This window comes from Hakea prostrata, chromosome 10, assembly GCF_041222555.1.
Source record: "Hakea prostrata isolate BN-2017 chromosome 10, UWA_Hpros_2, whole genome shotgun sequence".
In the NCBI taxonomy this organism is placed as follows: Eukaryota; Viridiplantae; Streptophyta; class Magnoliopsida; order Proteales; family Proteaceae; genus Hakea; species Hakea prostrata.
The window spans coordinates 11753064-11780863 of NC_142609.1; the positions used below are offsets into that span (position 1 = coordinate 11753064).

Consider the following 27800-nt stretch of genomic DNA (forward strand, 5'->3'; position numbering starts at 1 on the left):
GTCAATCAATGTCTGGATTGAATCACATTGAAGAGGGCATTTCAAGCTTTTTTCATGATTAAAGCCCTTTATTTTCACTTCTGTTTTTGCTTCTCAGTTAATTTTTCAATAGTTTTTCGTAGTCTTCAAAGATGCACAATGAACTTTCTTTCAAACTTGTGTAAATTTAGATATGTAGAATATGACCAAAACTATATAGGGAAAATTTTCCCCTTTTTAGGTTCTAACTCATCAAATGCTCATCTAGTCAAGGTACTGTAAAGTATTAACTTAGTTACTATAATAGTTGCCAAGGCATCACCTAGATGATAAGGCTATCCTTGAGGTCTAAATTGACTTCACTCCTATTCTATGGCGACCAGCTGCTGTATGTGCTGAGGCACCTAGACCTTCAACTTTGATGATCTTACCAAATAAATATTATACATTATAGTGATTTTTCAGTTACCCCCCCCCCCTTTTTTTCTGCAATCATTCTTTTAAACCCCTTGGTTCTATGTTTTGACCTTCATATGCGTGTATTTAGACGTATCAGAGCATCAAGGCATTGCCTAGGTGGCACTCATATAGTCATATATCCAGGTGCCTTAATTACCTTTTTGGTGCTACTTTGCGTCCAGGTCCTCTTTAAGGCCTTGGGTTCCTTGGACGCAATGACAACTATGAGATTTGCAGAATAAAATACCTCGAAATTACAGCCCAGATATATCGCAAGGCATTTGCCTTGGATGTCTTGGCCTTGTGAGGCATCTCTTGAGCATTAACATGGCTGATAATCACCATGTCTTGCCTTGGTGCCATGACTGCTATGATTATTACTACAATGACAAGGATGGTTATAGTTCTCATATATAGTCATGCATCCATTTATTGTTTGTGCTTTCGAAAAATTTAACATCAGATTTCTTAAAATTGTAGGCGAAACAAGAACTGGACATCTGCAGAGAAGAATGCAAACTGCTGGGGGAAAAATTGATGCTTTCTGAGGAAAACATAGAACGTCATTCCAAGAGCAGGTAATTTAAACTTCTATTCTTAATGTATGATTAATATTATCACTGCAAGCCTAAAGTGGATGCTTGAAAAGATGGAATGGCTACTGAAAACATTTTACGTTGGAATTATATTGATGACATTCTGAATGCTGTAATTGTAAACACTTAACTGTAGGTTAAAAAGTACTAACAATGAGGTTATATGTAGAATGATGAACTAAAAGCCCAATGGTTTGATTTATAGCTATTTAGAACAACTGTCTTGAGGATTTGCATGTGAATGGTTGATGGGGATGGGGTATTGAGGTAGGCAAAATATCCTTGAAATCCCAAATTGAATGAGTTCTGCTGGTATTAGGAAACTCAAATGATCCACAGACGCCCACACTCACTGAAAGGAGTGTTACTTTACACACTTTAAGATGCCTTTGTTATGATAATTGGTTGATGTCATTTGGTGACCATGTGACTCGTTGTCCTGTTCCGATGTGATTAGACTAGGTCAAGATCCAGTGTCTAACATGTCTAAATGGGATTTGATCCAGCTCCAATACCGAAGTCAGATCAAATCTGTTTGCAGACTTGCTGTTAAAATTAAATACCTTAGAAGTATTGTTTGTTTTCAATGTATTCTGAGTACATCTGAAAATCCTTTAACCTGGGATTCCATTTTCCATTTCCCCCAGTGGATGCATAATGCATTAAAAGTTGTGTTTTATAAAATCTGTACAAGGGATATTTATTGGAGCCAAAGCATTGGTAGAAGAAATCTGGTCACATGAAAGTGAAATACAAAACTTGAGAAAATATGAGAAAGAAGATGTATGTCTTCGTTAGTCATTAAAAGTATTGCAAGTCCAAGTTTATGACATCCACAACATTTTATATTTACAATTTTTTTGGCAGCCTAGAGAAGTCCCTTGAGATAGAGCAGCTAAGAAGTGACCTCAAGGAATTTGAACTCAAGAGTAGAATATATCAAAATGTAAGTCATCTCATTATTTCTTCTAATTTTAATTTTACAGCTAGTCAGCTACTGAGCAGCTTCCAGTAATAACACAGTTGGCATCTTTTTTAAGGCTCCCAGAATTTTTGGTTAAAAATTCGAGCAAAGTTTCAGTTGTTTATGTCAATCTTCTATTTCAATCCTCTTGTAGTTGAGGATGCATTCTGGGAACAAATATTGTTATTTCAAGCTGGATGTAATTTGGGTGAAGTATTACAAACCATAAGATGATATATGACTCAATTGTTTGCTTGATGAGTCTTTAGTGGCTGATAACTCAGCAAAATGTAATTAACTGTTCTTTTTGTTGGGTGAATAATTTATATAATAGCCACAGCACTAAAAGCCAGAGTTTTCAAGGAAAGAAAGAGCTGCATCGCAAAATGGTAGAACAAGAGGCTGCCTGCAACCAATGATGTTAAAATTCCCAGTTCGCAGTACAACCCAAATCTCTAGGACTAAAAGCTTTGCAGGTCCCATGCAGCTCTTAATTTCAAATGAAAATGGCACCGCAAATCTGCTCCAGAATATGCGACTTACCTGCCCACTTCCACATGCTTATTTCCCACCAGAAGGGACACACTGTTGCAGCACATGCCAACTTCCCTACTACTTCAGAAAAAGAGATTCCAGTGCATTCCCCTTTTATCTGCTTCCAGCTTCTGAATGAATGAGACATTGTTTGGTTGTTACTGCATCTCCAAAGAAATTCCTTCCACACCCGAAATGCTATGCGGACTTAAAATGTAATGTTGCAGAAGGAGCAACTTGCATTTAACCTCAAGCCCCTCCCATTCAGGACCTACAGTGGATAAACTCTTCTAAGTTACAAAAACAAAATGAGTTTGCAGTCTTAAGTTATTTCTACTTCATACTAAGTCTACAAATTAAGAACAAATGAAATACCAAGTTTTTTATAGAAGATCCAGCTTGCAGTATATAATAGAAGGTGATGTAGGACAGCCCTAGACTAGGGTATTCTACAAGACAAAGGATTCTAAATCATGAAGGAAGCGGGTTTGCACAGCACACAATTGATTCCCATACTTAGAAAACTATACGAAATTAAAATCCCAGCAAAGAAAATTATAACTAACATGCAAAATCAAACTTAAGGGCTGTGGAGGAGCAAATCAGATTTAATCATCCAATCCACAAGACTAGGCAAGAGAGGGTTGGGGCATCACATTCAAGGAAATAAAGAAATTCAGACAATACATAATATAACCAACTTTATTCGATATAGTTGTGAGTTATGACCAACGTAGAAAGACAAAGAAAACTCACATACCCAAACCCAATTCAACTAATATGTAACCAAGCACCATGTAGGAATTAATAAGGAGTAACAAATATGTAACTGGCAGCCTGAGGTAATAATCAATCAATCAGCATGGAAGCAATACTGTAATGGATTAGGAGAACAAACATTGCAGAAAATAATTCTGTCAGTATGGTTCAACACTAAGGAAAGAGTGCCCAGAAAAGGAGAAGAAAATAAATAATGGCAGCAAGTGGGATTTCCGTGAGGCCACGTAGAAGAAGAGGGTGCAAGAAACTGTTCAGCAGGGGGAAAAAGAAGAAAAGAAAACAGGGACTGCCGATGGGAGGGAGAAGGAAAGAAAGTAGGAAACAAGGGGAGCAGGTACAGAGACGACGTGGGTTTGGGGAGGAAGAGGAAAAAAGAGGAAGGAAAGAGGAATTTTTTGAGAAAAGAAGATTAGATCTTTGAAGCGGAAGGAAAGAGGAATTTTTCTGGATGATAACTAAAAGAGCAAAAGAGAGAAGAACTTACCAGTGGAAGAAGAAGAAGCTAGCGCAGAGAACCAGTTCTGCCAGAAGAGAGATTGCCAAGTTTGATTGTTATTCTTTTTCTTTTCATAATCATTCCCTCTTTGTGTGGTTCGTTACATATTTATGAGGAGAAAGAAAAAAAAAAAGAGACGAAGGTAACTACCAAAAATACCCCCAATAATGCAAGGAAATAAAACAAAATCTACTAACTCTAAACTATGGAAAGAAAATCCTAAACTACCCTTATAAAATAACCTAATAACGTGAATACTAACATATATGAAAAAATGTGGTATGTGGACCAGTCTTAAGAGTCCCGATGACCCTCTCTAGTGGCCAAACCACATGCAAAGGTTCCGCCGCCTTTTCCTCTGGTAGTAATGAGTGGTGGGCGGTTGTGGTGTGATGTCCCCATCAGAAGGTCCTGTTATTCTCTCCAACTGAGGCTTTGAATGGGCCCCAGATCACCCAACTAGTAGTAGGCTGGGCCAGTAATGCTGGTTGGCAGTTGGCACTGTGTCCTCTTGGACTAATTCACTTGGTTGTGATGGTACAGTTCTTGGCTTATTGTTGCAGTTATATTTTAGTCCATGGAATCAATCTACATTCTTTCTACTATAACTCCCTTACTTTGGATTGTCTTATATCACCATCTTACATCAAATATTTTGGCATCTAAAGGATCAGAAATTCAGAATCAGATTGTTGCCTAGATGGTCTGATCATTATAAAACTTTACTCTAAGCTCCTACATCTAGGCAAAGCATTTGTGCTACAATACTCTTGCAAGTGGTAAGCCAATTTTTTCTTACCAGATATCAGTGAGATTATTTTCAATGTCTAGAGCAGATGGTTAGACCTTTGCACCCTGGCTTTTGGCCAGAAATCCTGGCCTTCAGTCTGAGGACTAAATCCTTCCTTTTTTCTGTTAGAAAAATTACATGCAATATTTCTGTTGCAGGATCTTAAGGACCAGCTCCTGAATATGACAAATGAAAGGGATACCTTGCTTGGCGTGAGGGAAGAGCAGTTGACACATATGGTTCAAATGGAAACCCTAAAGAAGTGCTACGATGACATGGTGGGGCAAATCAATTTTTACTATGATACTTTACTACTTAATCATCACTTTATAACCACAAAATGACTCGTGTCCCCTTGCAGTTATTGAAGGCTAAAATGGATCTGACGGAATTGACTAAGCATGTGTATACTCTGGAAGCCAAGATGCAAAATGTGAGTGTATGAAGTTATCTAGGGATAAAAGGCTGCATCTTTTACCAGCAAGTTGCTATCATAAGCCTAAATATGGTATATGCATTTTGATATAATAAAACTGCAGTACGTCGACTGTAGAGTGCATTATTCTGCTTAAAATAATGTCTAATAAATCATAGGCAATCATTTTTAGTTTCAAACTTAAAAAGGTTCCTAAACCATTTTGAATTGGCCAAATATTGTTAGAAACTAAAGAATTACTTGCCACTGTATCATTGGAAGATGGAAGTTGATCAATTTAACCTTGGGGTTTCTAATCAAATAGTATATTTTCGTGATATAGGATGCAAAACAGATCCAGGAGAAAGTGGAACATAAGAGTAAATGGCTGCACAAAAAGAACCCAGAGCAGCAGGACTAATCAAGTAGAAGTATTCTATCAAAAATAAATAAAGAACGTAGATGATTTTTTTTTTTGGGGGGGGGGGGGGTGCAAACCATCTCTATGCGACAGGTATCAGGCCATAGTTTTTAAGGTTTCGGTTTCAGACCTAGTTTCAGCCAGGCAGAAAATTGAGTTGGTGCCTTTATTTTTTGGATCTTGCGAGGAGGTTTTTATGTAGCCTCAGTAGGATTGAGGGCAGAACCAAAATCTTCAATTTAGAACCAACCAATTAGTTATACTTTTCAGTTAAGTTTCAGGTAAAATAAGAGGAACAATGGTTTAACATTAGCTTATGGGGAAAAGACGGACTGAATATCATGGGGGCTGTGGGGAAGGTTCAGTCCAAATTGGGAAAAAAGAAACCTAATGGTTGGAAGTTTGACGTTCAAAAAAGAAACCTGCAACTTATTATTAATTTCATTCCCACAATCAGTGCTGGTTCTTACATTAGCTGAAATGTAGGTCCTTTTAGAGCACCCACTAGCTAACTCAAAACTAAATAGAATCATATTAACATGATAATTAGAAAAAAGGGTAAAAGATGTATTTTGGCCTTCACTTAAACTGGAACAGCTATTCTAATTAAGTTATGAGACTTTTAAGTGGTCGCATGACCTCTACAACAGTTTTTACAAATAAAATAAATATAATTTCATATGTAACCTATAAAGCCTATTCTTGGCCCATTATCCTATTAAACAAGGGATAAAAGGGTTGAATACCAATATGATTCTACCCTACAGGGAAAATAAGCCCACGTAGATAGTGGTTCTGGGTCACATTTCACTGCAAAACATAAAATATCAAGGTCTTGGCCTTGCTGAGATACTGAGATGTACTGAAATTTTGATTATGCTGTTTCCTTAATGTTCCTTTGTCATCCCTTGGACCTTAGGAAATCTGTGATATACTGGAGATCAATGCAAGGTCATGTTCCATGGTTTGTGCACTAACGAAGAATTATCAATTAAGTCAAGATTGCCAGCCCCAAGGCCTTAGATCTAGAAAAACCAATAAAGTTACATCATTTCAGATCATAGTTGTAACCCCTTTCTTGCTAAATACAAGAACCCAGAATTATCACCTCAGAAAAGCCTTTTGTTATTGAGTATTGATATGATGGCCTTACATTAATATAATTATCTGTATATTTCTGTAGGTTGGATAACTATCTAAAGTGTCACCATGTCTCTAGCATACCATACTAATATCATGGTTATCATCTTCCAAGCAGTGTCTCTGCATTTTAATGGCCCAACAATACTTGCAATTGAATCTACCAATAGTGCACTTCATTACTTAGTTAATTGATATGACTATTGCTTTGTGGTCCTCCTAGTTGTGGCATGTGGAAGATGTGGCAATACAGACTTTTAGGTAGATGAAGTACGATTTGGTTTGTTATTTATCATATTTATTTATGTGAATCCCCCTTCCACCAAATCATGTATTGGATTTTTCTTGTCTCCTTTTGATCATCTTTCTGAATTTTGATTTCTTTAAGAATTTCCAATGCTTCAATTCATCAGGTGGCCAAAATCTTGTGCACGGATTTTGGGCTCATAATTAACTACTGCATGACAGGCCTGCAACCTTTGTGGGCCATACAGGAAAAGATTACTCTGAATTATAAAATCAAGTTTTTTACCACCCCCCCCCCCCCCCCCCCAAAAAAAAAAAAAAAATAAAATAAAAAACACCAAAAGAAAAAAGAAATGAACAATCTAGTATTTTTCAGTGTTGAGTGTAACTAATTTATTGAAGGTTCACAAGCTTGTTATAGTTTCAACTGACTAATTTGAATGATGTCTTCTTTTTTACATTGGAACAAATCCATGTTCATGCAATTCTTCATCATTGCTTTCAGGAGAGAATGAACAACAGTAAGGAGAATGCTAAGCTTAGGATGAGGCTACGGGCTACACAGGCAAAATTAGATGCATTTCGTGGTCGGCACATGGAGGCAGTGGATGAGATGAGTTTTATGAACAAAAGATTTGAGGAGGCATCTACTAAACTGAAAGAGAAGTTAGCTTCATATGGCCTTGAGGTCCTCCAGCTTAAGAAGCAGCTTGCTACTGGGATGGGACAATAGCATCATAACATCTGGAAATGCTTCGCGGTCTACATCAGAAGAGCTCTTCAGACCACAGATACAGGATTTAATGTAATGCTGGTGGATGGTCTATGGATATCTATTATCCTGATCTGTATAGAATCTATGCTTTTTTAAATCATTTGTACATAGCCTGTTGTATATCAGAAAAGTAGATCATCTGTAAGAAATCTAGTGTAGTATTGGGTCAATTCCATTTATTAATCTATTTTACACACAAAATCATATTGGATTCTCCACCTGCCATAATGTTGAACTACTGCTGTTATTTTTCATTTTCCATGTTGACTTGTTAGATTGTATTCTGTTGTGGGGTTGTCAAAGTAGCAAATTACAGGGATGATGACCATGAAACCTGGGGAGATGTTTTAAAAAGAAGCATGTCAGCCAGGTTAAAATTCAAGTTCTTTGTCATACCACTCATTTGGAATCATTAATATAGCAAATTAGTATTTCATGTGCAGAAATGATCTTTTGGATTGTTTGATCTAGAGAGTTTTTGACTTTCAGAGTATGAGAAAGGAATGAATTTGGATGTGTACAGAGTTGTGTGGTAGCTCGAAGGTTATGGTATACACTGTTATTTTTGGTTTGCAGTTGCTGTTCTGTCTTATTCTTTTGAGGGAGGGAGGAAGGTGGTTGGTTTGGGTTGGGTTGGTTGCAGTAGTTGACTTTCCTGTAAGGTGAGTCTGGAACTCATGGATTTGTCTTCCTTGCAGCTTGAAATGTAGTAGAAAACTGGTGGCTTGATCTTACAAGACCCACCTATTGAAGTGAGGTCCAGAATTCAAAGAATTCGTATATAAAACATTTTAAGCAGAGAAAAGAGTTCAAAAGAAGTGGTATTTCTGAAGGGCTTGCAAACTACATGGCAACGGCTGAGGAACTAAGGGTATTTAAAATAAGAACTAACAACAAGAAATGTCAAACAGAAATGGACACTGTTGGTGTTGAATCTTCCGAGATAGCAGATTGACCAAGTTAGATTGTTCTGATCAGAATTGGTTGAATCTTTGCTGGAACGGAGCCGATCGATCTGTCTCTGACGATAAAGTTAGTTGAATATTGGATGAAAGAGAACCAAAGCTCCTCCGAACTCCAAGTTCAAAAGATTACAAAGTGGAAAAGTTGCAGGCTGGTTTGTATAAGATGAAGTGTCTTACCTCTACTTTCATCTTTTTTGTATTTATAGACATTAGACTTTGCCTTAATTTCATCTGATCCGTAGATATTTAGTTCTCATTTGATGGTCATGATTCAATCTGAGCATAATATGTAACCCAATAACCGTTGGTTGACTTGATACAAACCGATAGATGGGTAATTTTTACCCATAACATAAACAAATCAAAAACATCAGAGAAATTTATTGTGATTTACTTTTTTTCTGATAGAAACTCATTTATTGAGGAGCAACCAAGCTATAGAGTTATCATCACTGATATAAGAAGTGAAAAATGGTTAAATAGTTGATTTCGCTACCAATTTGGCCTTCTTGGTTAGGACATCTACGAAAATGTTGCAGGTCTTGGCAACAAAGGAAAACTTACACTCTCCTAAGTAAGAAGGCAAATGTAAAATATTTTCAATCATAGTGGCAATACATGCGGGAGAGGAGGATTTCCCTAAACAGTAGTTCTTTTGGTAAGCTCCTAAACAGTAGTTCACCACCTCGTTTCAAACACAACCAATGTGGTTTGTATATTAATGCGAGACATGTCACGCCCAAAAAACGAGTCTTCACACATAGATTTCTCACGTCTAAAATAATACTACAAAAATTCAGTTAAAATTCTAAGATGCAATGCAGGATTGGTAAAGTGGTAAAATTCATACTTCTCAGTGGAGAGGTTATGGGTTCGATCATTGCGGATGACATCGAGATGCACAAAAAAAGCTGGCCCAAATGAACCCCAGATCCAAAAAAAAAAAAAAAAAAAAAAAAACAAATCTAATTTTATAACATTTGTAGATCTACCTTGAGATTTGTACTTATTATTCAATTAACTTGAGATTTTTGAAGGCACATCTCTTCCTCCTTAGCCAATCCTGTTCTAAGCGATTAGGTACACCGTTTAATTTGGGAAATTAAATATTAATATTATTCAGACTCTTGATTCAGATTCTGAATATTGGCTTGAATGTGACCAAAAACATTCAGATTCCACTTTTCAAAAACCATTTGAAAACATTCACAGAGGAAGTATAAAAAAAAAAAAAAAAACATTTGACAACTGGATGTTTCATTGTGCTCTTGGTTTTTTGACGTTTATGAAGATTCTAATTGTAAAAAAAAACCATGCTTAATGCCGAAGACGAGAAGGTAACGGTTGAAGCTGTTCCCACTTCACTCGACTCCTAGACAAGGATTAGAGAGAGTTTTGTCCAAGAAACAGAGAGCTTCAATGAATCTCCTGGTGTTGGTTTCTGGGTTTATCGCTTTGGTACTGGCAATCGTTTGGCTTCCGATTTTGGACACTAAATGTAAAATCACGGTTTCGTTCTTGAACTGAATTTTGCTGCTACGCCGAAGCGCGATACAAATTTGTTTAAGCTATCTCTTTTTTGAAAAAAAAATCTTGTAGGGTGGTCTGCTGTGAAATCCCCGGTGGTTGCTGATTTGGTGGCGAAGAACGGGACTATATACACTAGTGATTTATCTCTCCCGTTTGCAGAAGCCATGGCCATCCGAAATGGAAGAATTCTTCGTGTCGGCAACTACTCCTCTCTTCAGGTCATCTTGTGTTTCAATCTTCCATCATTAACATCGTGCTTTGAAAGCGTTCCAAATATTAGTGAGTCTCTGCTTCAGTAACTTAATGTTATTCAGAACTTACCTACTTGATGGAGTACAAGAAAAATAGAACAGTATGAAATGGTGAATCAATGCTCTGATTTGGACATGTAGAGGTGCTCTTCATTGATAACTTCCTTTAGTAGAATATCATCAACCGCCCACCTCACCCCCACTTCTTCCAAACAGGGGATGTTTGTGTCACTCGTTGTGTTTGCTTAATCTATTCTGCTAAGTCTCTTATTGAATTATGTCAGAGGTATTCTTTGGCTTCCCACTTCAAGATTATTTGTAGATAGATTATGAACCATTCATTTGATCACGCTATTTGTCACACAGTTATGAATGATTTAGTGCTGATGTCAAGTCTGGATATGTGTCCAGGAATCTGATTTAGCTCATTGCAACTGGGGCTTGATTTACAGTAGGTTATCAATTGAGTCTAGCACATGGATATGCTGGCTACTATAAATATTCTAAGTAAGCAAGTTAGTTCATAAAAAAGTATCCAAGAATGCAAACATTAAGCGATGGGAGTTCGTATTTATAAGCTTATAAATGTCAGTGATAATTCTACTTATGCTGACAATTCTAATATATAACATTGGTGTTTCTGTGCCTTTCCTTTGTCTATGATCATTGAATATCCCAAATAATCAGCCTGCATCACCAGTCCAAAAGAGTTTTGGAAGAGAGAAAAACGGGATTTAATGCTAAACACACATCCACTTCCATATTAATGACACACAGTCATGCTGTATTTGATTTGATTACTTTGAGTAAACTGAAGAGTCCGCATACCTCAAATAATCAGTTTAGCTTATCTTCATAATAGAGCAAGTTTGCATTTTCTACTCCCTAAAGTAGGTCAATTATCATGTGCATTTTTCATGTGATTGCAGGAGCTTATGTCTGATGAGACTAAAGAGTTAGATCTTAACGGGAAGGTTGTGGTTCCAGGATTCTTTGATTCTCATGTGCACATGATATATGGAGGGTTGCAGGTATTCTGGCAACCTTACCTTTGTTTCTTCTGTTTCCAATTGTGTATTTCACTTCATCTTTCTTGTTTTTCTCTTGTAATTTTCTCCAGTCTAAGATATGATTTGAGTTAGAATGGATGTTATTGCTTCATTATTGATTTTGATACCGAAAGATACTAAATGTGAAAAACTACATATCCTTAAAATACCCACTCTGATTCTTGTCGGGTGGATTTTGACGCCAACATGTCATGGAACTTCACCTAGTACTATCGCCAACAACTGCTGTACTGTCACTAGTGTAATAAAACATTAAAAAAATTTTGGCTGCTTGAAGTAATATACATTCTTGTATTGTACACATACACATGCATATTAATATATGGTACTCATTTGTTACAGACAATGCTAAACTATGTATAGTATTTAAAAGGAATTCTTATAAGGTAATGCAAATATAATAGTTTCTCCATAACACAGACAGATTTACTTATAGAAATCTGTGAAATGAACTCTGAAACATGTAAAGAAGACTTTTGCATAACCTTGAGTCCTTGACCCACTTTTTGGGACTTTGTTGATTTTGACACCTTGCATTGGCATTGGATTCTGAAACTTGCACCTGTACATGGGTTTTATCTTGGTAGGAGTTTAATGGATGATCAAAGTATCCATGCTCCAGTTCATGGCTGGGAATGTGCCTGTAATCTTGAAATTTTGGCATGTAATCTTGAAAAGGAATAATTAATCGACAATATGTATAAATGGTAGGATCTGCTGGGTCAGTCAACTATGGTTGTTCCGACAGAAACAAGATTGATGCTTTATGTGGCAGATGATTCAGAATTTTAGCCAACAAAGGTTTGGGGGGAAGTGTTCTTATTGTGTCTTCCATTTGAGGCTTCTAATCTTTGTGATCTTCATTCTTTGTTTTCTATGAGAAACACATTGATGGAAAACCAACAAGAAAAGTGATGCTGAGACATCTCCAACGAAGACTTTGCCTTTTGATTATCTGGAGGGTTTAAATTTTGGGTATTCATGTACTTTGGAGCTCCTGGGGCAGGCAGGAAAACTATAAGCATACTTTAATGGGACCATTCCTTGCTATCCTATGTCAGAAAATTCCAAAAGTTGACACTCCTGTTACTAGCAAGCAAGAAGGTATTGATGTTGCTGAATACGGTAAAATAAATTAACTAGGAAACTAAATGATGAAAGAAATTGACTCGAAATTGCAACAGTGAAGTAAATCTCGTTATCCTACTTTCTGCTCATATTTTATGTTCATTAAATTTGCCATTACAAAGAAAACTCGAAGGATCAAAGGCTTAATATATACATATTCCAATCCAACCCTAGGCTTATTTCCAATAAATATGCCCTTTGGGCAACTCAGCTGCATAACTGATTGGTGGAGATTCTAATCATAGTTTACTTTGGTGATTTTGGGTATGGTGGTGATTCCATTCCTGCAGGCCAGGTGGTGAAGCTAGGTCATTCCTGTTTACCCTGCTCTTCTCCCTATCTTGTTCTCAATTTTTAGGAAGCTACAAGGCCAGTATGTGAAACTCTAACTTTGTAAACTGAATGTCTGAATCTTTTGTGAGTTCCATTCTGCCTTCCTTGTGTCCATCCTCTTTGTTTTGTTTTAGCATTATTCACTTTATGATATACTAATCTTCGTAGTAAGTTTCTGATCTTGCATACTGATGATGACAACTTGCATTATAGCCTTCTCTTAAAGATTCCAGCCCATTCTACTGTCTTATTGAGCCAATTTGGATATGATTTTCATGTTAATACTTTGCATGTCCAGAATTGCGGTGCCATCAGATTTCTAACTTAAGAGCACTACTTGTTTTAGAAACCCTACTACGGTTTGTTTTTCTTGAGTTTCTATTTTCTGTCCACATTCTTTAGATACCATCTAAGTTGTGTAGTAACTGATATCCTCTATTTTTGCCATATTTTTCTCTAGATCTGGGTCAATTGCAATTTTGTCCTATGGGTTAGTTTCCCTAAATTTTCCCAACAGGTCAGTAGAAGACATCAAGCAGTGATCTGAAATGTAGCAGAGATGTTGCTTCTTTCTCTTCGATCTTTTCTTTTCTTTTTTGTTTGTTTGGGGGGGGGGGGGTGAAGGTTGAGAGGGGATACATTTGCATCACTGGTAATTGAAGAATCTGGTGTTTATACCACCTCCAACTGCTATTCTGGTTTCTTCTTAAAGATTTAATTTGCTTCTGACATAGTCTTCAACAAAGAAATGCCATCTTTCAGAGCAGCAGTACTGTTTTCTATGCACATTTTCTCAAGCTGTCTCCACAGGACTTTAGTTTCCTCACCAAAATACCAACTTTACCTTTCCACGGTTTGGTTTTAGTAATCCTTCATTATTGTCTATTCCAAGTAGCCTAGCATTTGTAAATATTCATATCAAGGTGCGGTTGCCCTACTAATCCTTCATTATTGTCTATTCCAAGTAGTCTAGCATTTGTAAATATTCATATCAAGGTGCAGTTGCCCTACTAATTGACCTCTCATTGCCGGTTTTGAATTATGGAAGATGTTATCTTTCTCTGGTAATTTAATTTTAATACTGAACTAACAAAACCATAGGATAGACATCAGAAGTCTACTATTTTCTTTACAAATTTGACCTTTTTTCTTCTCAACTTCTTTTAAACATAACTTGTGTCAATTTGTATGGATGCTGTTACCATCAGATGGCACGGGTAGTACTTCGAGGTGTGAAGAGCAAAGATGAGTTCGTAAGAAAGGTCAAAGAAGCTGTAATAGGTAAGCCTTTTCAGTTGTTCTGGTAAGAACCTTAATAGTCTCTTTCTCGGGTTGATAATATGACCGCCAGAATAATCCAAATCTTGAATTAAGAGTTCCATGTTGAAGCAAGGACTTCAATGCTTTATTTTGTGGTAGGCTTACAACGTACTAGCTAAACCTTTTTTTTCTATTTTCTTTTATAAACACATTTCACACTATTTCAGATAAGCATGAAGGGTGCTGGATATTAGGTGGTGGCTGGAATGATGAACTCTGGGGAGGAGATTTGCCAGAAGCATCTTGGATTGATGATATCACACCTAATAATCCTGTGAGGGACTGGAATGTCATTGGTCCTAACTAACTTGAGGAACTTTGCTTACCACAGTGGTAAACATATCTATTTGGGATATTTTGCAGGTATGGTTGTCAAGGATGGATGGTCATATGGGCTTGGCCAACTCCCTGGCCCTAAAGATGGCCAAAATTTCTAATTACACAGAAGACTCTGCACCACCCCCCCGTCGCTTGTTTTTTTCTCCACCTTCCTTCTTTCTCTTTTTTTTTTTTTTTTTTGGGGGCGGGGGGCGTGTTTTTTTTTTTTCGGCGGGGGCGGTGTGTTTTTGTTCCTTTTGGGGTTGGTTTTTTTTTCCCCCCCCCCGGGGGTTTTTTTTTGGGTGTTGTTGTAGATGCTTATTATCCATTCTCAGCCCTTTATTTATAATTAGTGGAGTATATTCGGAATGATTCTTATGATCAACTCTAACTTAACTCCTATCAACTCTTATTGACTCCTATAGAATCCAACACTCCCCCTCAGTTGGGCTGTTTACTCTGCCTACTTGCCTCTGGGAATCTCTTTCTTTCATCCCTTAGTGGAACTCTGCTTTGTCTTGGATCTTCAAAGGCTGCGTAAGCCCTTGTTCCAACTTTCCTTTGACAAAAACCTCAATTTCAATGTGCTTAGTTCGATCATGTTGCCTGGATTTTGCATACTAATGCCCTTGTTGTCACAATATAACATCATGGGGTTTGGAACTTGGACTCCATATCTTCGCGCCTTTCACCTGTGCTCCACTCCCGCCTGCCCTATTTCGCTTCGGTACTGATAAGCTACCACATTCTGTTTCTTCTTCTCCATGTGACTATGTTACCTCCAATAAAGGTCTCCTTTCTTCTTCTAGTCCGCCCGTCTGCATCGGTGTTGCTTCTCTTTTGTTATCGGTGGGTGACGTTTCCTTTTCCGGAGTTCCCTTCAAATCTTGTTTTCGTCTCCTTCATTGGCTAATATGGATCATGCATGATTGACTCACTATACCTCGCTAGCATGTCGGCCGGTTGAGCAGTGATGCTTCCCTACCGCCTTTGGTTCTTCCTTTGTCCACTGGTTCTCCCTCTTTTTCTTTAAGTTTAGCTCGGCTTCTGGGGTATCCTATTTTACACCCCAACATTCCCCTTCGATATGATCTGGACATACTTTCTTTGGGTAGGTATACCTTTATTTGATCGGCCACCTCGTCCCTATCTGTCTTCCTGATCTTTTTTCAAACTCTTTGCCAGATAGTTCTTCACTTTTGATTTCTTCACCATCTTCCCTGTGATACAATATCGTCTCATAGACAATGAGGTGTGATGTTAGTATTTGACTTCTTGACAAATAGTGTATGATCGCATTGCTTTGCTTGTACCCAATAGGTCATTGCCTTCGGCTCGCCCCGGCATCTGCTTTTTACCCATATTTGACCTCTTCACCACGACTTTCCCTGCGTGTTGTCATCGAACCATGTGTTTCCATTACCTCTTCTGCTAACTCCCCTGTGGCATTCTTTCGTCTAGTTGGTGCGTTCCAGTGTTTGTTCCGTTCGGACCACTCCGGTATTTAGTTTCCCGGGCGTCTCCCGATTCTCCCTGGTGGTAACCCCTTTGCAACTAGTCTGCTTTCACTTGTTGGCTGTCCATCCATATTTTGTTTAACCACAAATACCCATTTCGCCCTTGGTTTTTTTCGAGGAGTGTAACCGCTCCCAAGTGTCATTTTTCTTCATTGCTGCATTTCCTCTACCTGCTTCCTTCCATCTCTTGTCGGCTGCTTCGCCCTTTTGGCGTCGGTGCGGGATTGCACTGAGTCGCAGAGTTATGCATATTTAGCTTGGGATGTTGGTACATCACCCCTTTTCTCTGAGATCGGGAATACCTCGGTAGAATCGTTCGGAGCGGAGCCGGTGGTCTTCCCCTTTCTCCACCGCTTTGCCGGTTGTTTTCTTCCTCGATGTCTGCACCTCTTTATTTTGGTCATCTGGTTTTGAAAGACCCCCGTGTCTCCGGTGGTCTCCCCTTGGCTGGTTCTTCCTGGTTCGATTGGGGGAGGATTGTCCTCGGGTTTCTTGGCCGAGTCTCCCCCGTCGGAAACTCTTCGGGACTCTTAGTTGTGTTGGTGTGTGAAAGGAAGATCTAGAGTCGGAAGAACACCTCTCCTCTAGGACTCTCCCCCTGGAGAGGTGTATAGTAAGGGCAAAACTCATGAAAAAGTACATCCATGGATACAATGGTTTTCTTGGAGGGAGGATGATAACATTTGTACCCTTTCGAGTAGCGAATACCCCAAAAATATGCGGGTAGGCTCGGGGAGCCAACTTACTCGGTGGTGTGATTCCTAACACCGCATCCAAAAACCTTTGGGAAATAACAAAGAAGAGGCTCCTAGAGAATCTCATTAGGACATTTAAAACCAAGTATCCTCACTGGGCATCCTATTCATAAGGTAAGAAGCGTGAGAATAGCATCACTCCGTCTTGTCGGGTACATTCATAGCAATCATAATAAACGGCTATCTCTAGAGATGCCGATTCTTCCTTTCGCACCCCATTTTGGGCGCCGTATCAACGCAACTAGTCGATGTATTATGCCGAGTTAGAGATATCTTTGAAATTCACCATCAATATACTCGTGCCATTGTCACTGCAAGGATCTTCACGGTGGCATTGAGCGAGTTTTAATCATATTATGAAAATCACGAAAACATCGGAAACTTCATTTTTTGTTTTAAAAGATAAATCCATGTAGAGCGAGAGTGACAATCAATAAAAGTAACAAAGTACCTATGGCCGGTGATAGACACACGTCGGCGGGGACCCCACACATCGGTATGAATTAACATAAAAGGAATATTTTTTCTATTATGAAGAGAAGGTAAATAAGTAGAACAGTCCTTCGCAAAAATGCAGCTTCACAAAAAAATCATCCTCATTCAGAAGAAACTAAATCGGAAATATTTTCTTAAGAGTTCCTGAGGGGGTGACCTAGCCTACGGTGCCACCGATGAAGGTCGATATTACCGTGGACTCGATTAGAAGATGTAGTCGAGCGGTAGATCCTTCAATCGGCTCGAGCAAATAAAGTCCATTGTCTAGTTTACCACGTCCAATCTCCTTCCCCGTTACCGGATCCTGAAAGACACGATAGATGGGAAAAATGTCACTTTACAATTTAAGTCATGTGTAAGACTGCGATAGAGAGCAAGTTAGTAGAGAAGAGGGAACATGTAAAACTTTAGACAAAGACGGGGATGGAGAATGTTGAATGGTCCCTTTTCCAGCAATGGAAGAATAGGAGCCATCAGCAATTCGAACTTTATCCTTTCCGAGTTGGAGAATATTGTAAGAAAAAGAGGATAAACTGTCATATGATCTGTGGCTCCGGTATCGATAATCCGGGTAGAACGAGAAACTTGGAAGCTTGTAAAGTTTTACCAGTAGCAGGTGGGTTGGTTTGATTAGTAGAGGAGCGGTGGTGGGTTGTACCGCGAGAGATTCATCGTCCGTTAACTCCTCCTGTGAGAGACCAACATCTGCGAGGGGGTCTTGTGAAGCTTCTCGAGATATGAGCTTTCGATTTTCCTTTTTTTGTGCTCTTTTTTCTCAAAATCAGCAGGCTTCCCATGGAGTTTCCAACAATTTTCCTTAGTATGATAGGGTTTGTGACGTGCTCACACTTGACAATCTCCTTAGCCGGATCGATTTAGTGCGACGCTGTGCTGATTTCTCCAAAATAGGAGTATAGCATGGCTAATCGCGACTTTCCTCACACTGAACAAGAGCATAAGACTGTTCAGTGTAGGAAAGGAGAACGACTTAAGACTTGTACTCGATCGATCGTACTCCACGTTCAAACCTGCCAGAAGTCATATACTCGAATCTTATCAATGTGCTTCTTATAAGTCGCCACATCATCCGGATTAGTGGTGATAATCCCCTAATGATCCAACTCTTGCCAAAGAGATCGCAACTCAGCATAATAGTGGGCCACGATCAGTTCCTTTTGGGTAGTCTCATGAAGCTTCTTTCGTAGCTCATAAACCGTGCATCATTCCCCAACTATCCATATGTTTCAGTAGTAGCCTTCGTTTGGGCAGCGGTATCGTAATAGATATCCACGGGCAATATTTGGAATCATGGAATTCAAGAAAAGGACATAATAAGAGTCATTCGAGATCCATTTTTCCTGGGAACCTTGTGGTGGGTTTGATAGTGGTGCCCGTTGTATCCAACAAGTCCTCTTCCGTAGTTAGTAGCGATCGTGACCAAATCAAATAATTTGTCCCATCAAATCTTACCGAAAGGGATGAAAATTTGGGTAATGTTCGGCGGGGTAGTACCATCGATAGTTGCCATGTTGAAAAAATTGTCTGCAGTTCTTCATCACCTTGTGAAAAACCTCCCATGCATCCTGGCCTCCCTTTTTTTTTTTTTTTTTTTTTCTCTCTCTCTCTCTCTCTCTACTAAAACAAATAAACTCGAAAAATATGAACCCTTAAACATCATATATATATATATATATATAATAGGATTGGTTCGTGGGCTTAATTATGGGAACAAAATATGGTTCGTATGGTCCGGTTTGTCCGGCTTAATGGGTTTTGGAAGGGCCAGCTAATGGGTTTTAGAAGGGCACTTAAGAAGGGAGCGGGTTTAAGGGTTACCCGGTTCGATGCGAGGTGGGTGAATAAGACTCGTTGATGACGATGGTACCGATGCCATGGCTAACGATGAACACATGCTAACGATGACCATTCAAATCCTTCTATCGTTTGCATTTCTCGATGGCTGAAGGAGTCGGTTCAATTCGATATCGTTCCAAAAACTCGTGTGATGGAGTGCCTCTTTTTCTCTTTTTCTTTTTCTTCTTTTCTGTTCTTGGTGTTGTCGTTTGAATGCCGGTCGAATATCAGCCGAGAGGCGATGGTTTCTGTTACTCATTGGTTTGTCGTTGGTTTGAGCGCTAAAAACGTGGGTTTCGATCCTTTTCTCGACGATAGCAAGAGAGGGGAGGGGTGTTCGACACTCTTCTCTCTTTTTTTTCTTAATTCCCTAATCGGTTGCTCGTGCCATGTGATATAACGTTGTAGTAGAATGGCTTATTGATCCATGATCTCGCCCTTTATTTATAATTAAGTGGAAAGTGAATATTACAAGGAATAGAATTCTATATGAATACAAACTCTAACTTAACTCCTATACAACCAAAGGGGGGGGGGGGGGGGGGGGGGGGGGGTTTTTTTTTTTGGATGGTGGTGTTTTTTTTGGGGGGGGGGGAGTAAGGGAATTACCCCCCCACTATGGGGCCAACTGGTTTGTTGATCGACTCAGCAATGCAGCTTCTAGTTCCCTTGATTCCTGAGGACTCAGTAGAAGAGAGGAGGGATGCTTTGATACGGGCAAGCAAAGTTGCTTTAATGAATGGGGTGACAACAGTTGTTGATGTTGGTAGATATTTACCTGGTGCACCGGTAGAACCTCCTTGGGAAGATTTTTCAGGTTATGGTTACAAATTTCCTCCATTTGTTTCATCTTTTGCTGGTCAAAATTTTATTACAATTACCCTTTTTTTGTGTTGTAACCTTAAATTTCATTTTTCTTTAAACACATTTAAAGGAAAATGAGGTACCTAGGTTCAATCATAAGTAAAATAGGTGATTTAGAGGATGAGGTTTCCCAAAGAATTAAAATAGGATGGATGAAGTGGAGAGGTGCGTCTGGGTTATGTGATCGGCGTATTCCATTAAAGCTTAAAGGAAAATTCTATAGGACCGTTGTTCGACCAGCTATGATGTACGGTGCAGAGTGTTGGGCTATTAAAAAGAATCATATATATAAACTTAGTGTAGCAGAAATGAGGATGCTAAGATGGATGAGTGGCAAAACTAGGATGGATAAGATAAGAAATGATCATATTAGAGCAGGTCTGGGAGTTGCTCCCATAAGGGATAAGCTTCGAAAAAGTAGTTTGAGGTGGCATGGCCACATTCAACGTAGACCTATAAATGCCCTTGTACTGAGAAGTGATATAATCCATATTGAAGGAACTAGAAGAGCTTGGGGTAGACCTAAGATAACCTTAGGAGAAGTGGTGAGAAATGACATGTATAGCTTAGGCCTTGTATCTAACATGGCCTCGAACAGAATTGATTGGAGGGCAAGAATCCATGTAGCCGACCCCATTTAGTTGGGAGAAGGCTTATTGTTGTTGTTGTTGTTGTTGTTGTTGTTAAACACATTTAAAGGACAGTTTTTGTTGTGCATTCTTTCATGCATTTCTTTCTTCATTTTCTTTAGAGTACCAAATGTTCCATTTCATGGTTTTGCAGATGTTTATCAATGGGCTGATACTCAGGGAAAAATGCTAATCAGGGTTTGCTTATTTTTTCCTTTGGAGACATGGTCACGTTTACATGTACGTTCTTTCCACAAGATGCTTGCTTGCAGTTTTTAATTTCTGTTGCAACAACTTTCCATTTACAAATAGAATTTGTTGATATTATAAAGTACCATTGTATCTTACAAGTGATTGATATGGAGTTGAAAAGTAGTTATGAATTTTTATATTGTGAAATGAGTTGTGTTTATTAGTCTTAAAACTACTTCCTGACAACAGTGATTTTCTTGGGGTTTAGGGAAGTTGAATTGCTAAAATTATAGCAACCTAAACATACTGTGTTTCTTTAGGGCATTCTTATTTTAGCCCTTTTCGTCTACTTTATGATTATACTTCTACATTCCTTGTGTTTGATAGGTATATATTTCTGTTGTCTTTAGACTCTTATCCAGAAGACAGGACAGGTCATAAGCCAATGGATTTACTTGGGTGGTGTTAAGGCATTTACTGATGGATCGTTGGGTTCCAGTTCTGCTCTTATGTATGAGGTAACAGTTGAAGTCTACATGATGGTTAGGTTCCATACTTTAAGTTACAGGCGATGCCCCCAAAGCTATGGATCTTATTCATGCTACTACTGCATGCTCATCCGATGAACATTAGCTACCTCGATTTTTCTTAAGTGAGGAATATATGAAAATGTTCACCAGACACATTACCGACAAACTTATTTCCTCTTTTTTCATGTGTTCTTCTTCTTCTTCTTCCACTTTCTTCCCTTTCTTACTTTCATTGACTACTTCAATTTCAACTTTTTCTCTATTTTTTTTCTTCTTTTCATACGAGTAACCAATTTTTAATTTTCACTATGTTAATCCTTCATGGTGTATATACCCTAAAGGAATTTCTAAGTTATATTTCAGAGCTCCCTTTTTCTTTTCCAAAAAGTTTTAAAGAAATATATAATATGCTTCTATATTAGTTATTATTCGCACTGCGTCCTTTTATTAGTATGAGCTTCATAGTCATGTTCCTCACGTTCTTTCTAGCTCTGATGTTTTAACTTTTAAGTATTTCAAGTTCCCTATCTAACAAAATGTTGATTTTTGTAGCCTTATGTGGATGAGCCGCTTAATTATGGCCTACAAGTGACAGATACAGAGATTCTATCCAATATGACAATGGCAGCAGATAAATCAGGGATTCAGGTGTTCTCTTCTCTCAATGTCATATATGTATATATGAACCCTCTCTCAGAATGAAGAGTATTGCTTTTGATTGCTCTCAGGTTGCCATTCATGCCATAGGAGATAGAGCAAATGACTTGATACTAGATTTGTATGATTCGGTAGCAACTTCAAATGGAATGAGAGATCGAAGATTCAGGGTAATTTATTTGCTTTAGTCTGATGTCTTGTTTGCTGAAAAAGGGAAAGTGAGATCAACTCCTACGTTCTCATCTTCTGGATGATTTCAAGTTTGGGAACTATTCAATGTCCTCTTTGAGCCTTTAGTTCTTGATTCTTTCTTTTGCCTTCTTTTCTACTTAAATGGGAATTTCAAAAAAATAAACTAGCAGATTTAGTCCTACCATCTGAATTTCAGGATTTTCCAGCCTGAAGTTGATATTTTCCCTTGAGTTTATGGAGAAAATTGTATTGATGATTACTATATTAGTTCATGATCATTGGAACGAAATATTTTCAGATTGAACATGCACAGCAATTGGCTCCAGGTGCAGCAGCGCGATTTGGTAAACAGAATATTATTGCTTCAGTGCAGGTTAATCGTATTCTATTTCTTTGACCCTAGTATGCATTCTCATTTCTTATTCTCTTGAATTACAGTCAGATGGGAGTTTTGATTCAGATAGTTACTGAGGCTGCTTCCGCCCTAATAATTATAGTTGGTACCTTCTGCCCTGACTTTGTGCCCCAAAAGAAATATGATTTCTGCTTTCTGGGGTTGCAACTTGGTCAGATTCTCATTTCTTCTTATTTACTTCTGATAGATCATTTTATTCTGAAATTGTTTTAGACATCAACCAGAGACAAATGCTGGACCTCAAACCTTAGACAATTCCCCCTGACCACTACTCCTGAGCAATATTGTGAGTTTAATAGGATTCCACACTCTTTCACCTTTGAACTGTTGGGAAATTCATCTGCCATTATCTTGTTAATATTGTATGTAGATGGGATTTTCTGTGATGTTTAATTTTTGAGTGCATCAACGTGAGATGGTAATGTTTGCTCCATTATAACCAGGTGGTTGAAATTTTGAATGTGGAAACAGCCTTTCCGTAAAAGCAGGGGTGCAGCTGCGTGCAGTATGAATCTTCCCAGACCCCAAAATGGTGGGAGCTGCATGCACCGGATGCCCATTTTTGAACTTGATATCATAGTTATCAAGGCATTGCCTAGGCAGTAAAGTGGAAAAATATGGGCAAAGCAGTAATACATTTTTACTAGCCAGTGTTGCCTTGGCGTCCTAAGCAATCCCTTGGCATGCCTAGGGCCACGGCAGTCTGTTTTATTCATATCTTAGTTTTCAACATCTAATTTTTAAAGTATTCCATTTATTAAATTTTCATTCCATATTTATGTAAAGTTTGTGCATTTGGAAACATGAGGTCAATCCTATAATTCTTAATCCTAATTCACAAGTCAGTCCATTAAACTAATCAAGCTTGAGAAAAAGGAAATTGAGAGTGAGGACACCATGAGAAGGGGAAAGCAAGACTTTGGAGTTGCAGCTCTGAAACAAGCTTCTATGCTGGCTCCAACAAACTTTTTCTGACATGCCTTGATGTTTTTGGGATGAATATTCTCAAATGTTTATAATTTTGTGGCATGTTCCTTCACTTTCCATTGAACCATTTTTGCTTTTGTTACGATATGTTATTTATTTCTTTTTTCTTGATGAGACTATCTATTTCTCTTGATGTAAATTTTCTCAACAGCCAGAGCACCTCTTGGATGATGCCGATGCTGCGGAAAGGAAACTGGGAGTTGAAAGGGCTCAAGGAGGATCATATTTATTTCGGTCGCTTTTGACTAACAATGCATTCTTAGCATTTGGTTCTGATTGGCCTGTAAGCATTTCATTGTATTTACTTTTGTCCCGCTTTCTCATGTTTTACCTTAGAACCTAAATCTTTTGATCGTCAGTTGTATATAATTAATTTAGATGTTCTGATAAATTTGTCATAGGTGGCAAACATCAATCCCCTGGGTGGGATCAAGACTGCAATAAAAAGAATACCTTCAGGCTGGAAAGATGCTTGGATTCCATCAGAATGTGTTACAGTTAGTGATGCTTTAAATGCGTAAGGACCATTGAAATGCTTCATCTCTTTCCCCTTATTACTTTTATTCCATTTGCCTCTTTTCTTAATGCCTCCCCCCCCCCTTTTTAGAGATGATGCTTGTTTTATTTAATGCTGACTGTAGATGTGCTTATAAATTGTAACCGGCTTATGTGCATTACGTGACACTGTTTGCACTGAAAGATAGCCAAATGAATGTTATCAACAATTTTGAAAGCTTTTACTATTTAATGATCCTTCTAGTCCTACCCCTATTCCAAAATCTAAAGTCAGTGAACTCCTTAGCTCTTTAACCCACCATCTAATCTCTTTAATACAGGCTATGTATATCCATCAATTCTAGATTATTGCCTGTTAAAGATCCAAATTTGAAGATTCTAAACTAAGCCTTCATTTTTGGAGTAGCTTCTTTACCTGCTCATGTCCTCAGTGTGGGAACCACTGCCTACTTGACACTGCATTAGATATGGCATATTGCTTATATGAGAGCCCTAGTTGACCGTTGCTTACTTTTTTTCTCTACACCGAGGTAATAAATAGTGTAGGGCATTTCCTATTCTGGCAGGGAATGGCTAGCATGATGTAGATAGTATAAGGTTCTCGGATCCAAGTTAAAAATATTTGGCTAAGTTCTTTTCTGGTGCCGGCTACTGAGGAGATGGCTGGATATAAGGTCTAAAAACTCAAATCCAGTGATCTATTCTAGTTGAGGAATAGACTTGCAAAGTTTCCCAAACTTCGATCCCAGACTAGGGACCTACAGTGAAGTCCTGATGCTACTTGGAAAAACCAGATAGAATTAGTACTGAAGTATTGACTAGAGATTGTTAAGAAATAGAACCAGAAATTCAGATTGAATTTGATTGTTAACGGGTTTGTGACTTGAAACAATTCAGATAATATTGAAAGAGATACAGATGTATGAAAGCAATCTGGAATACAGGTAGTGAAACAGTCAACCTATAGTTTCTCAGAACTAGAAAATTACTGACTTTTAATACAGGTGGGAAGGACTAGAACTAAAAATTGGTAGGCCTAGACTCTGAGGCCTCACTCAGATTCAACAGAACCACCAGAGAAATCCTCTTAGATTCCCACTGAATCCGCAGAAATTTTTCATAATAAACTGAACTAATATTTGTTCTCATTTTCACTTGACAAAAAAAAAAAAAAAAAAAAACTAATATATGTTCCAATTTTGCTGGGATGATGTGCCTCTACACCTTTCTCTTAAGTTTTATGAACCATGTCAATATTGGAATTGGATTTATTAGGACCCCAATCCTGGGCCAAAGATGAAAAACAAAGTAAAAGCAGAACTTGACAACCATCATTCTATGGACCCACTATAATGGAAGTCCTAATCTACCATGGAAACAAGGCTGGAGTCTAGCAACTCATTAAGTGTTGTCAAGGCATCGAGGAATCCTTTACTGGATGGGTGACTTGCTTGCCTAGGTTTATTTAGGCACCCTGTTGGTGCCACCTTGACACCAGACCTCCCATACCTAGTGCAACCCAGATGGCATGATGACAATGACTCCTAATCCAACAACAATAAACTTTGGCAGCATTAGCATGGATTCTTTCTCCACTTGATGGGCCTGCATGATCTTCTCAAAAGCATCCAGATGAAATAGTATTCACTAGAATAGTGTCTATGAACAGTGTTTGGATTTTTTTCTTTATATTTCGACCTACGTCGTGAAGTGTCTGCACAACGAGATGATAGTTCTTACTTTTTAAGTTCAGCCATAAGGTTTGATTATCTGGTATGAGAGGACCAATGTATGCCTTGGAACCTACTGCAGCTCAGAACTGATTTGTGCCGTGGCACAGTTTTGAGATTCTTTGACCTCAATTGACCTCTGCTTATGTGTGTCTACCCTGCTCTGCTAATTGATTACTGATACTGATTTAGCTCTGCTTTATCTTCACTTGCAAAACTCCCCCACAGTGGAAATATGGAAATTTACCAAAATATTAGGAGACCTCTTGTAGCACTTATGCTTTCACTCTTACTCCAACTAAATAGACCCTTGATCTAGTGGAATGCTTAGCTGTAAGGCTTTGTTCTACTCCTGCTTCTAGCCTATAAATGACCACTAGTTGATAATTCTCCAATTCCCAAAAGCGAATGTTCCAGAAATAGAGAAATGAGACCCACACCTGAGGGAGAAAGGCGGCGGATTATGTTTCTTACATACATAGATGGAAAACCAGCAAATGGTCAACACAATTTTGTATTATCTATTCTTATAGTTCTTCTGGGAGTTCTTCCCCTGCTAAACCAGATGTTTCCAATGGCAGGTACACCATTTCAGCTGCTTATGCTTGTTTCCTCGATGAAGAGCTTGGATCTTTATCTCCTGGAAAATTGGCAGACTTTGTTGTATTGTCCAGTGTTTCATGGGATGACTTTGCAAAAGAAGCATCAGCATCTGTCGAGGCAACTTATGTTAGTGGTGTACAGGCTTATCCTTGACACCATTTTGGTGCAACTGTGCATAGATGGGAGGAACACACCCTGCAAAGAAAATACTTCTGAGCCATATAGGAAAATGATATATATGCTCAAGTGTTGAAATTTGAGTCGAATTCCCCGGTGCTGGCTTATATGAGAATTTTGTATAAATTTTCGTGGAATTAAGTAGCACTTTTGCTTGTCGTGTGACCTGTAAATGGATGTTGTTGTAATATAAACTTATGAACCTGGTTCAATGTTATCCTGACTCTTGCATTTCTTTTTGGAGTTCTTTCTTTTCAATTCTATGGTGACACAATTGAAAGCAGGGGGGTTTTATACACATAAAAGTACTGCACCAGATGCTATTACCAATTTTTTTGTTAAAACTTTTGGTGGAAATACTACTAACACTTTTAACTGCTACATTGTCATGTAAATAGAGATCTATGAACACCTTAGATCCTGTTTCACCTCTTTTGAGTTTAAACACCTTACAAGATTAAGTGAATTGTGGTAATTTTATTCCTAGCTTTCCATACATAATGAGGGAATAGAAAAGATTCTTTTAGAGTCTGAGGTCCAAGAAGTGCGCGATAAATACCACCAAAGCAATCACAAGACAACCAGAGGCGGAGGGCAAAATACGAGGGACTTAATTGCTCGGTCTGACTTTTATGAAAGCTTTAACAATTTGTGGACTAATTTATTGACATTCATGGTGTTGGTTAGTTATCTACGAGTTGGGGTGAAAGTGAAAATTACTATGGTTTGCTTGTTCTTAAAATTATTTACACTAGACGTTTTTGAGAATTGAGAATTTTGATTTTTCAATTTTAAGAATAGAAATGCTCTAGATGGAGCCAGAGCCTCTGGTAGCGCAACCAAGAGGGAAGAGTGATGGGTCCTCCCCCTATGGAAAGAAAAAGTTTTGAGAATTTGAGAAAATGTCATGATAAGATGAACTGTTCATCATTATAATAAGTGTCAAGTGGAAGTGCAGTGATGCATGCAGCTGAAGTGTAATAGGTATCAAGTGGAAGTGCAGTGATGTATGCAGCTGAGGCATCCTAACAAACTGCGCTGTTGATAGCGATCCTAATGGATGACTTGATATCTTAGTTCCCTCACCAAGTCAAGGAAATTTACAAGTGGGTAGCAGATCTCCTTCCCTTATCTCAACTTTCTTTAAACCCAAATCTCTAATTGTAACATGGTTGAC

General features: G+C 38.3%; 2 protein-coding genes across 5 annotated transcripts in view; both read left to right on the forward strand.

Annotated features, from left to right (window-relative positions):
• Window positions 1-7941, forward strand: part of LOC149001912 (P-loop containing nucleoside triphosphate hydrolases superfamily protein) — a 50383-nt gene extending 42442 nt beyond the window's left edge. For all 4 annotated transcript variants that reach the window (XM_089136328.1, XM_089136329.1, XM_089136330.1 and 1 more), the window contains 5 exons: window positions 919-1016; window positions 1902-1980; window positions 4757-4876; window positions 4960-5031; window positions 7326-7941. In XM_089136328.1, the coding sequence (XP_088992454.1) occupies window positions 919-1016; window positions 1902-1980; window positions 4757-4876; window positions 4960-5031; window positions 7326-7553 (597 nt within the window). In that variant the 3' untranslated portion in view covers window positions 7554-7941. The remainder of the gene's footprint in view (window positions 1-918; window positions 1017-1901; window positions 1981-4756; window positions 4877-4959; window positions 5032-7325) is intronic.
• A 1889-nt stretch (window positions 7942-9830) lies between these two features.
• On the forward strand, window positions 9831-26934 carry LAF3 (Amidohydrolase family). The gene is made up of 15 exons (XM_089137873.1): window positions 9831-10058; window positions 10160-10308; window positions 11271-11372; window positions 14081-14153; window positions 14360-14466; window positions 14556-14658; window positions 19733-19948; window positions 20779-20864; window positions 21227-21334; window positions 21899-21994; window positions 22075-22173; window positions 22494-22568; window positions 23749-23880; window positions 23999-24114; window positions 26425-26934. The coding sequence occupies exons 1-15, from the start codon at window positions 9980-9982 to the stop codon at window positions 26597-26599; spliced, it is 1716 nt and encodes a 571-aa protein (XP_088993999.1). The 5' UTR covers window positions 9831-9979; the 3' UTR covers window positions 26600-26934.
• The last annotated feature ends 866 nt before the right edge of the window (window positions 26935-27800 follow it).

Excerpts from the sequence above, each read along its gene's own strand:
- LAF3 (XM_089137873.1), top strand. The coding sequence starts at position 9,980 with ATGAATCTCCTGGTGTTGGTTTCTGGGTTTATCGCTTTGGTACTGGCA. Across the intron at positions 14,467-14,555 it reads ATATCACACCTAATAATCCT|GTATGGTTGTCAAGGATGGA; the intron begins GTGAGGGACTGG and ends GATATTTTGCAG. Across the intron at positions 20,865-21,226 it reads AGACATGGTCACGTTTACAT|ACTCTTATCCAGAAGACAGG; the intron begins GTACGTTCTTTC and ends TGTTGTCTTTAG.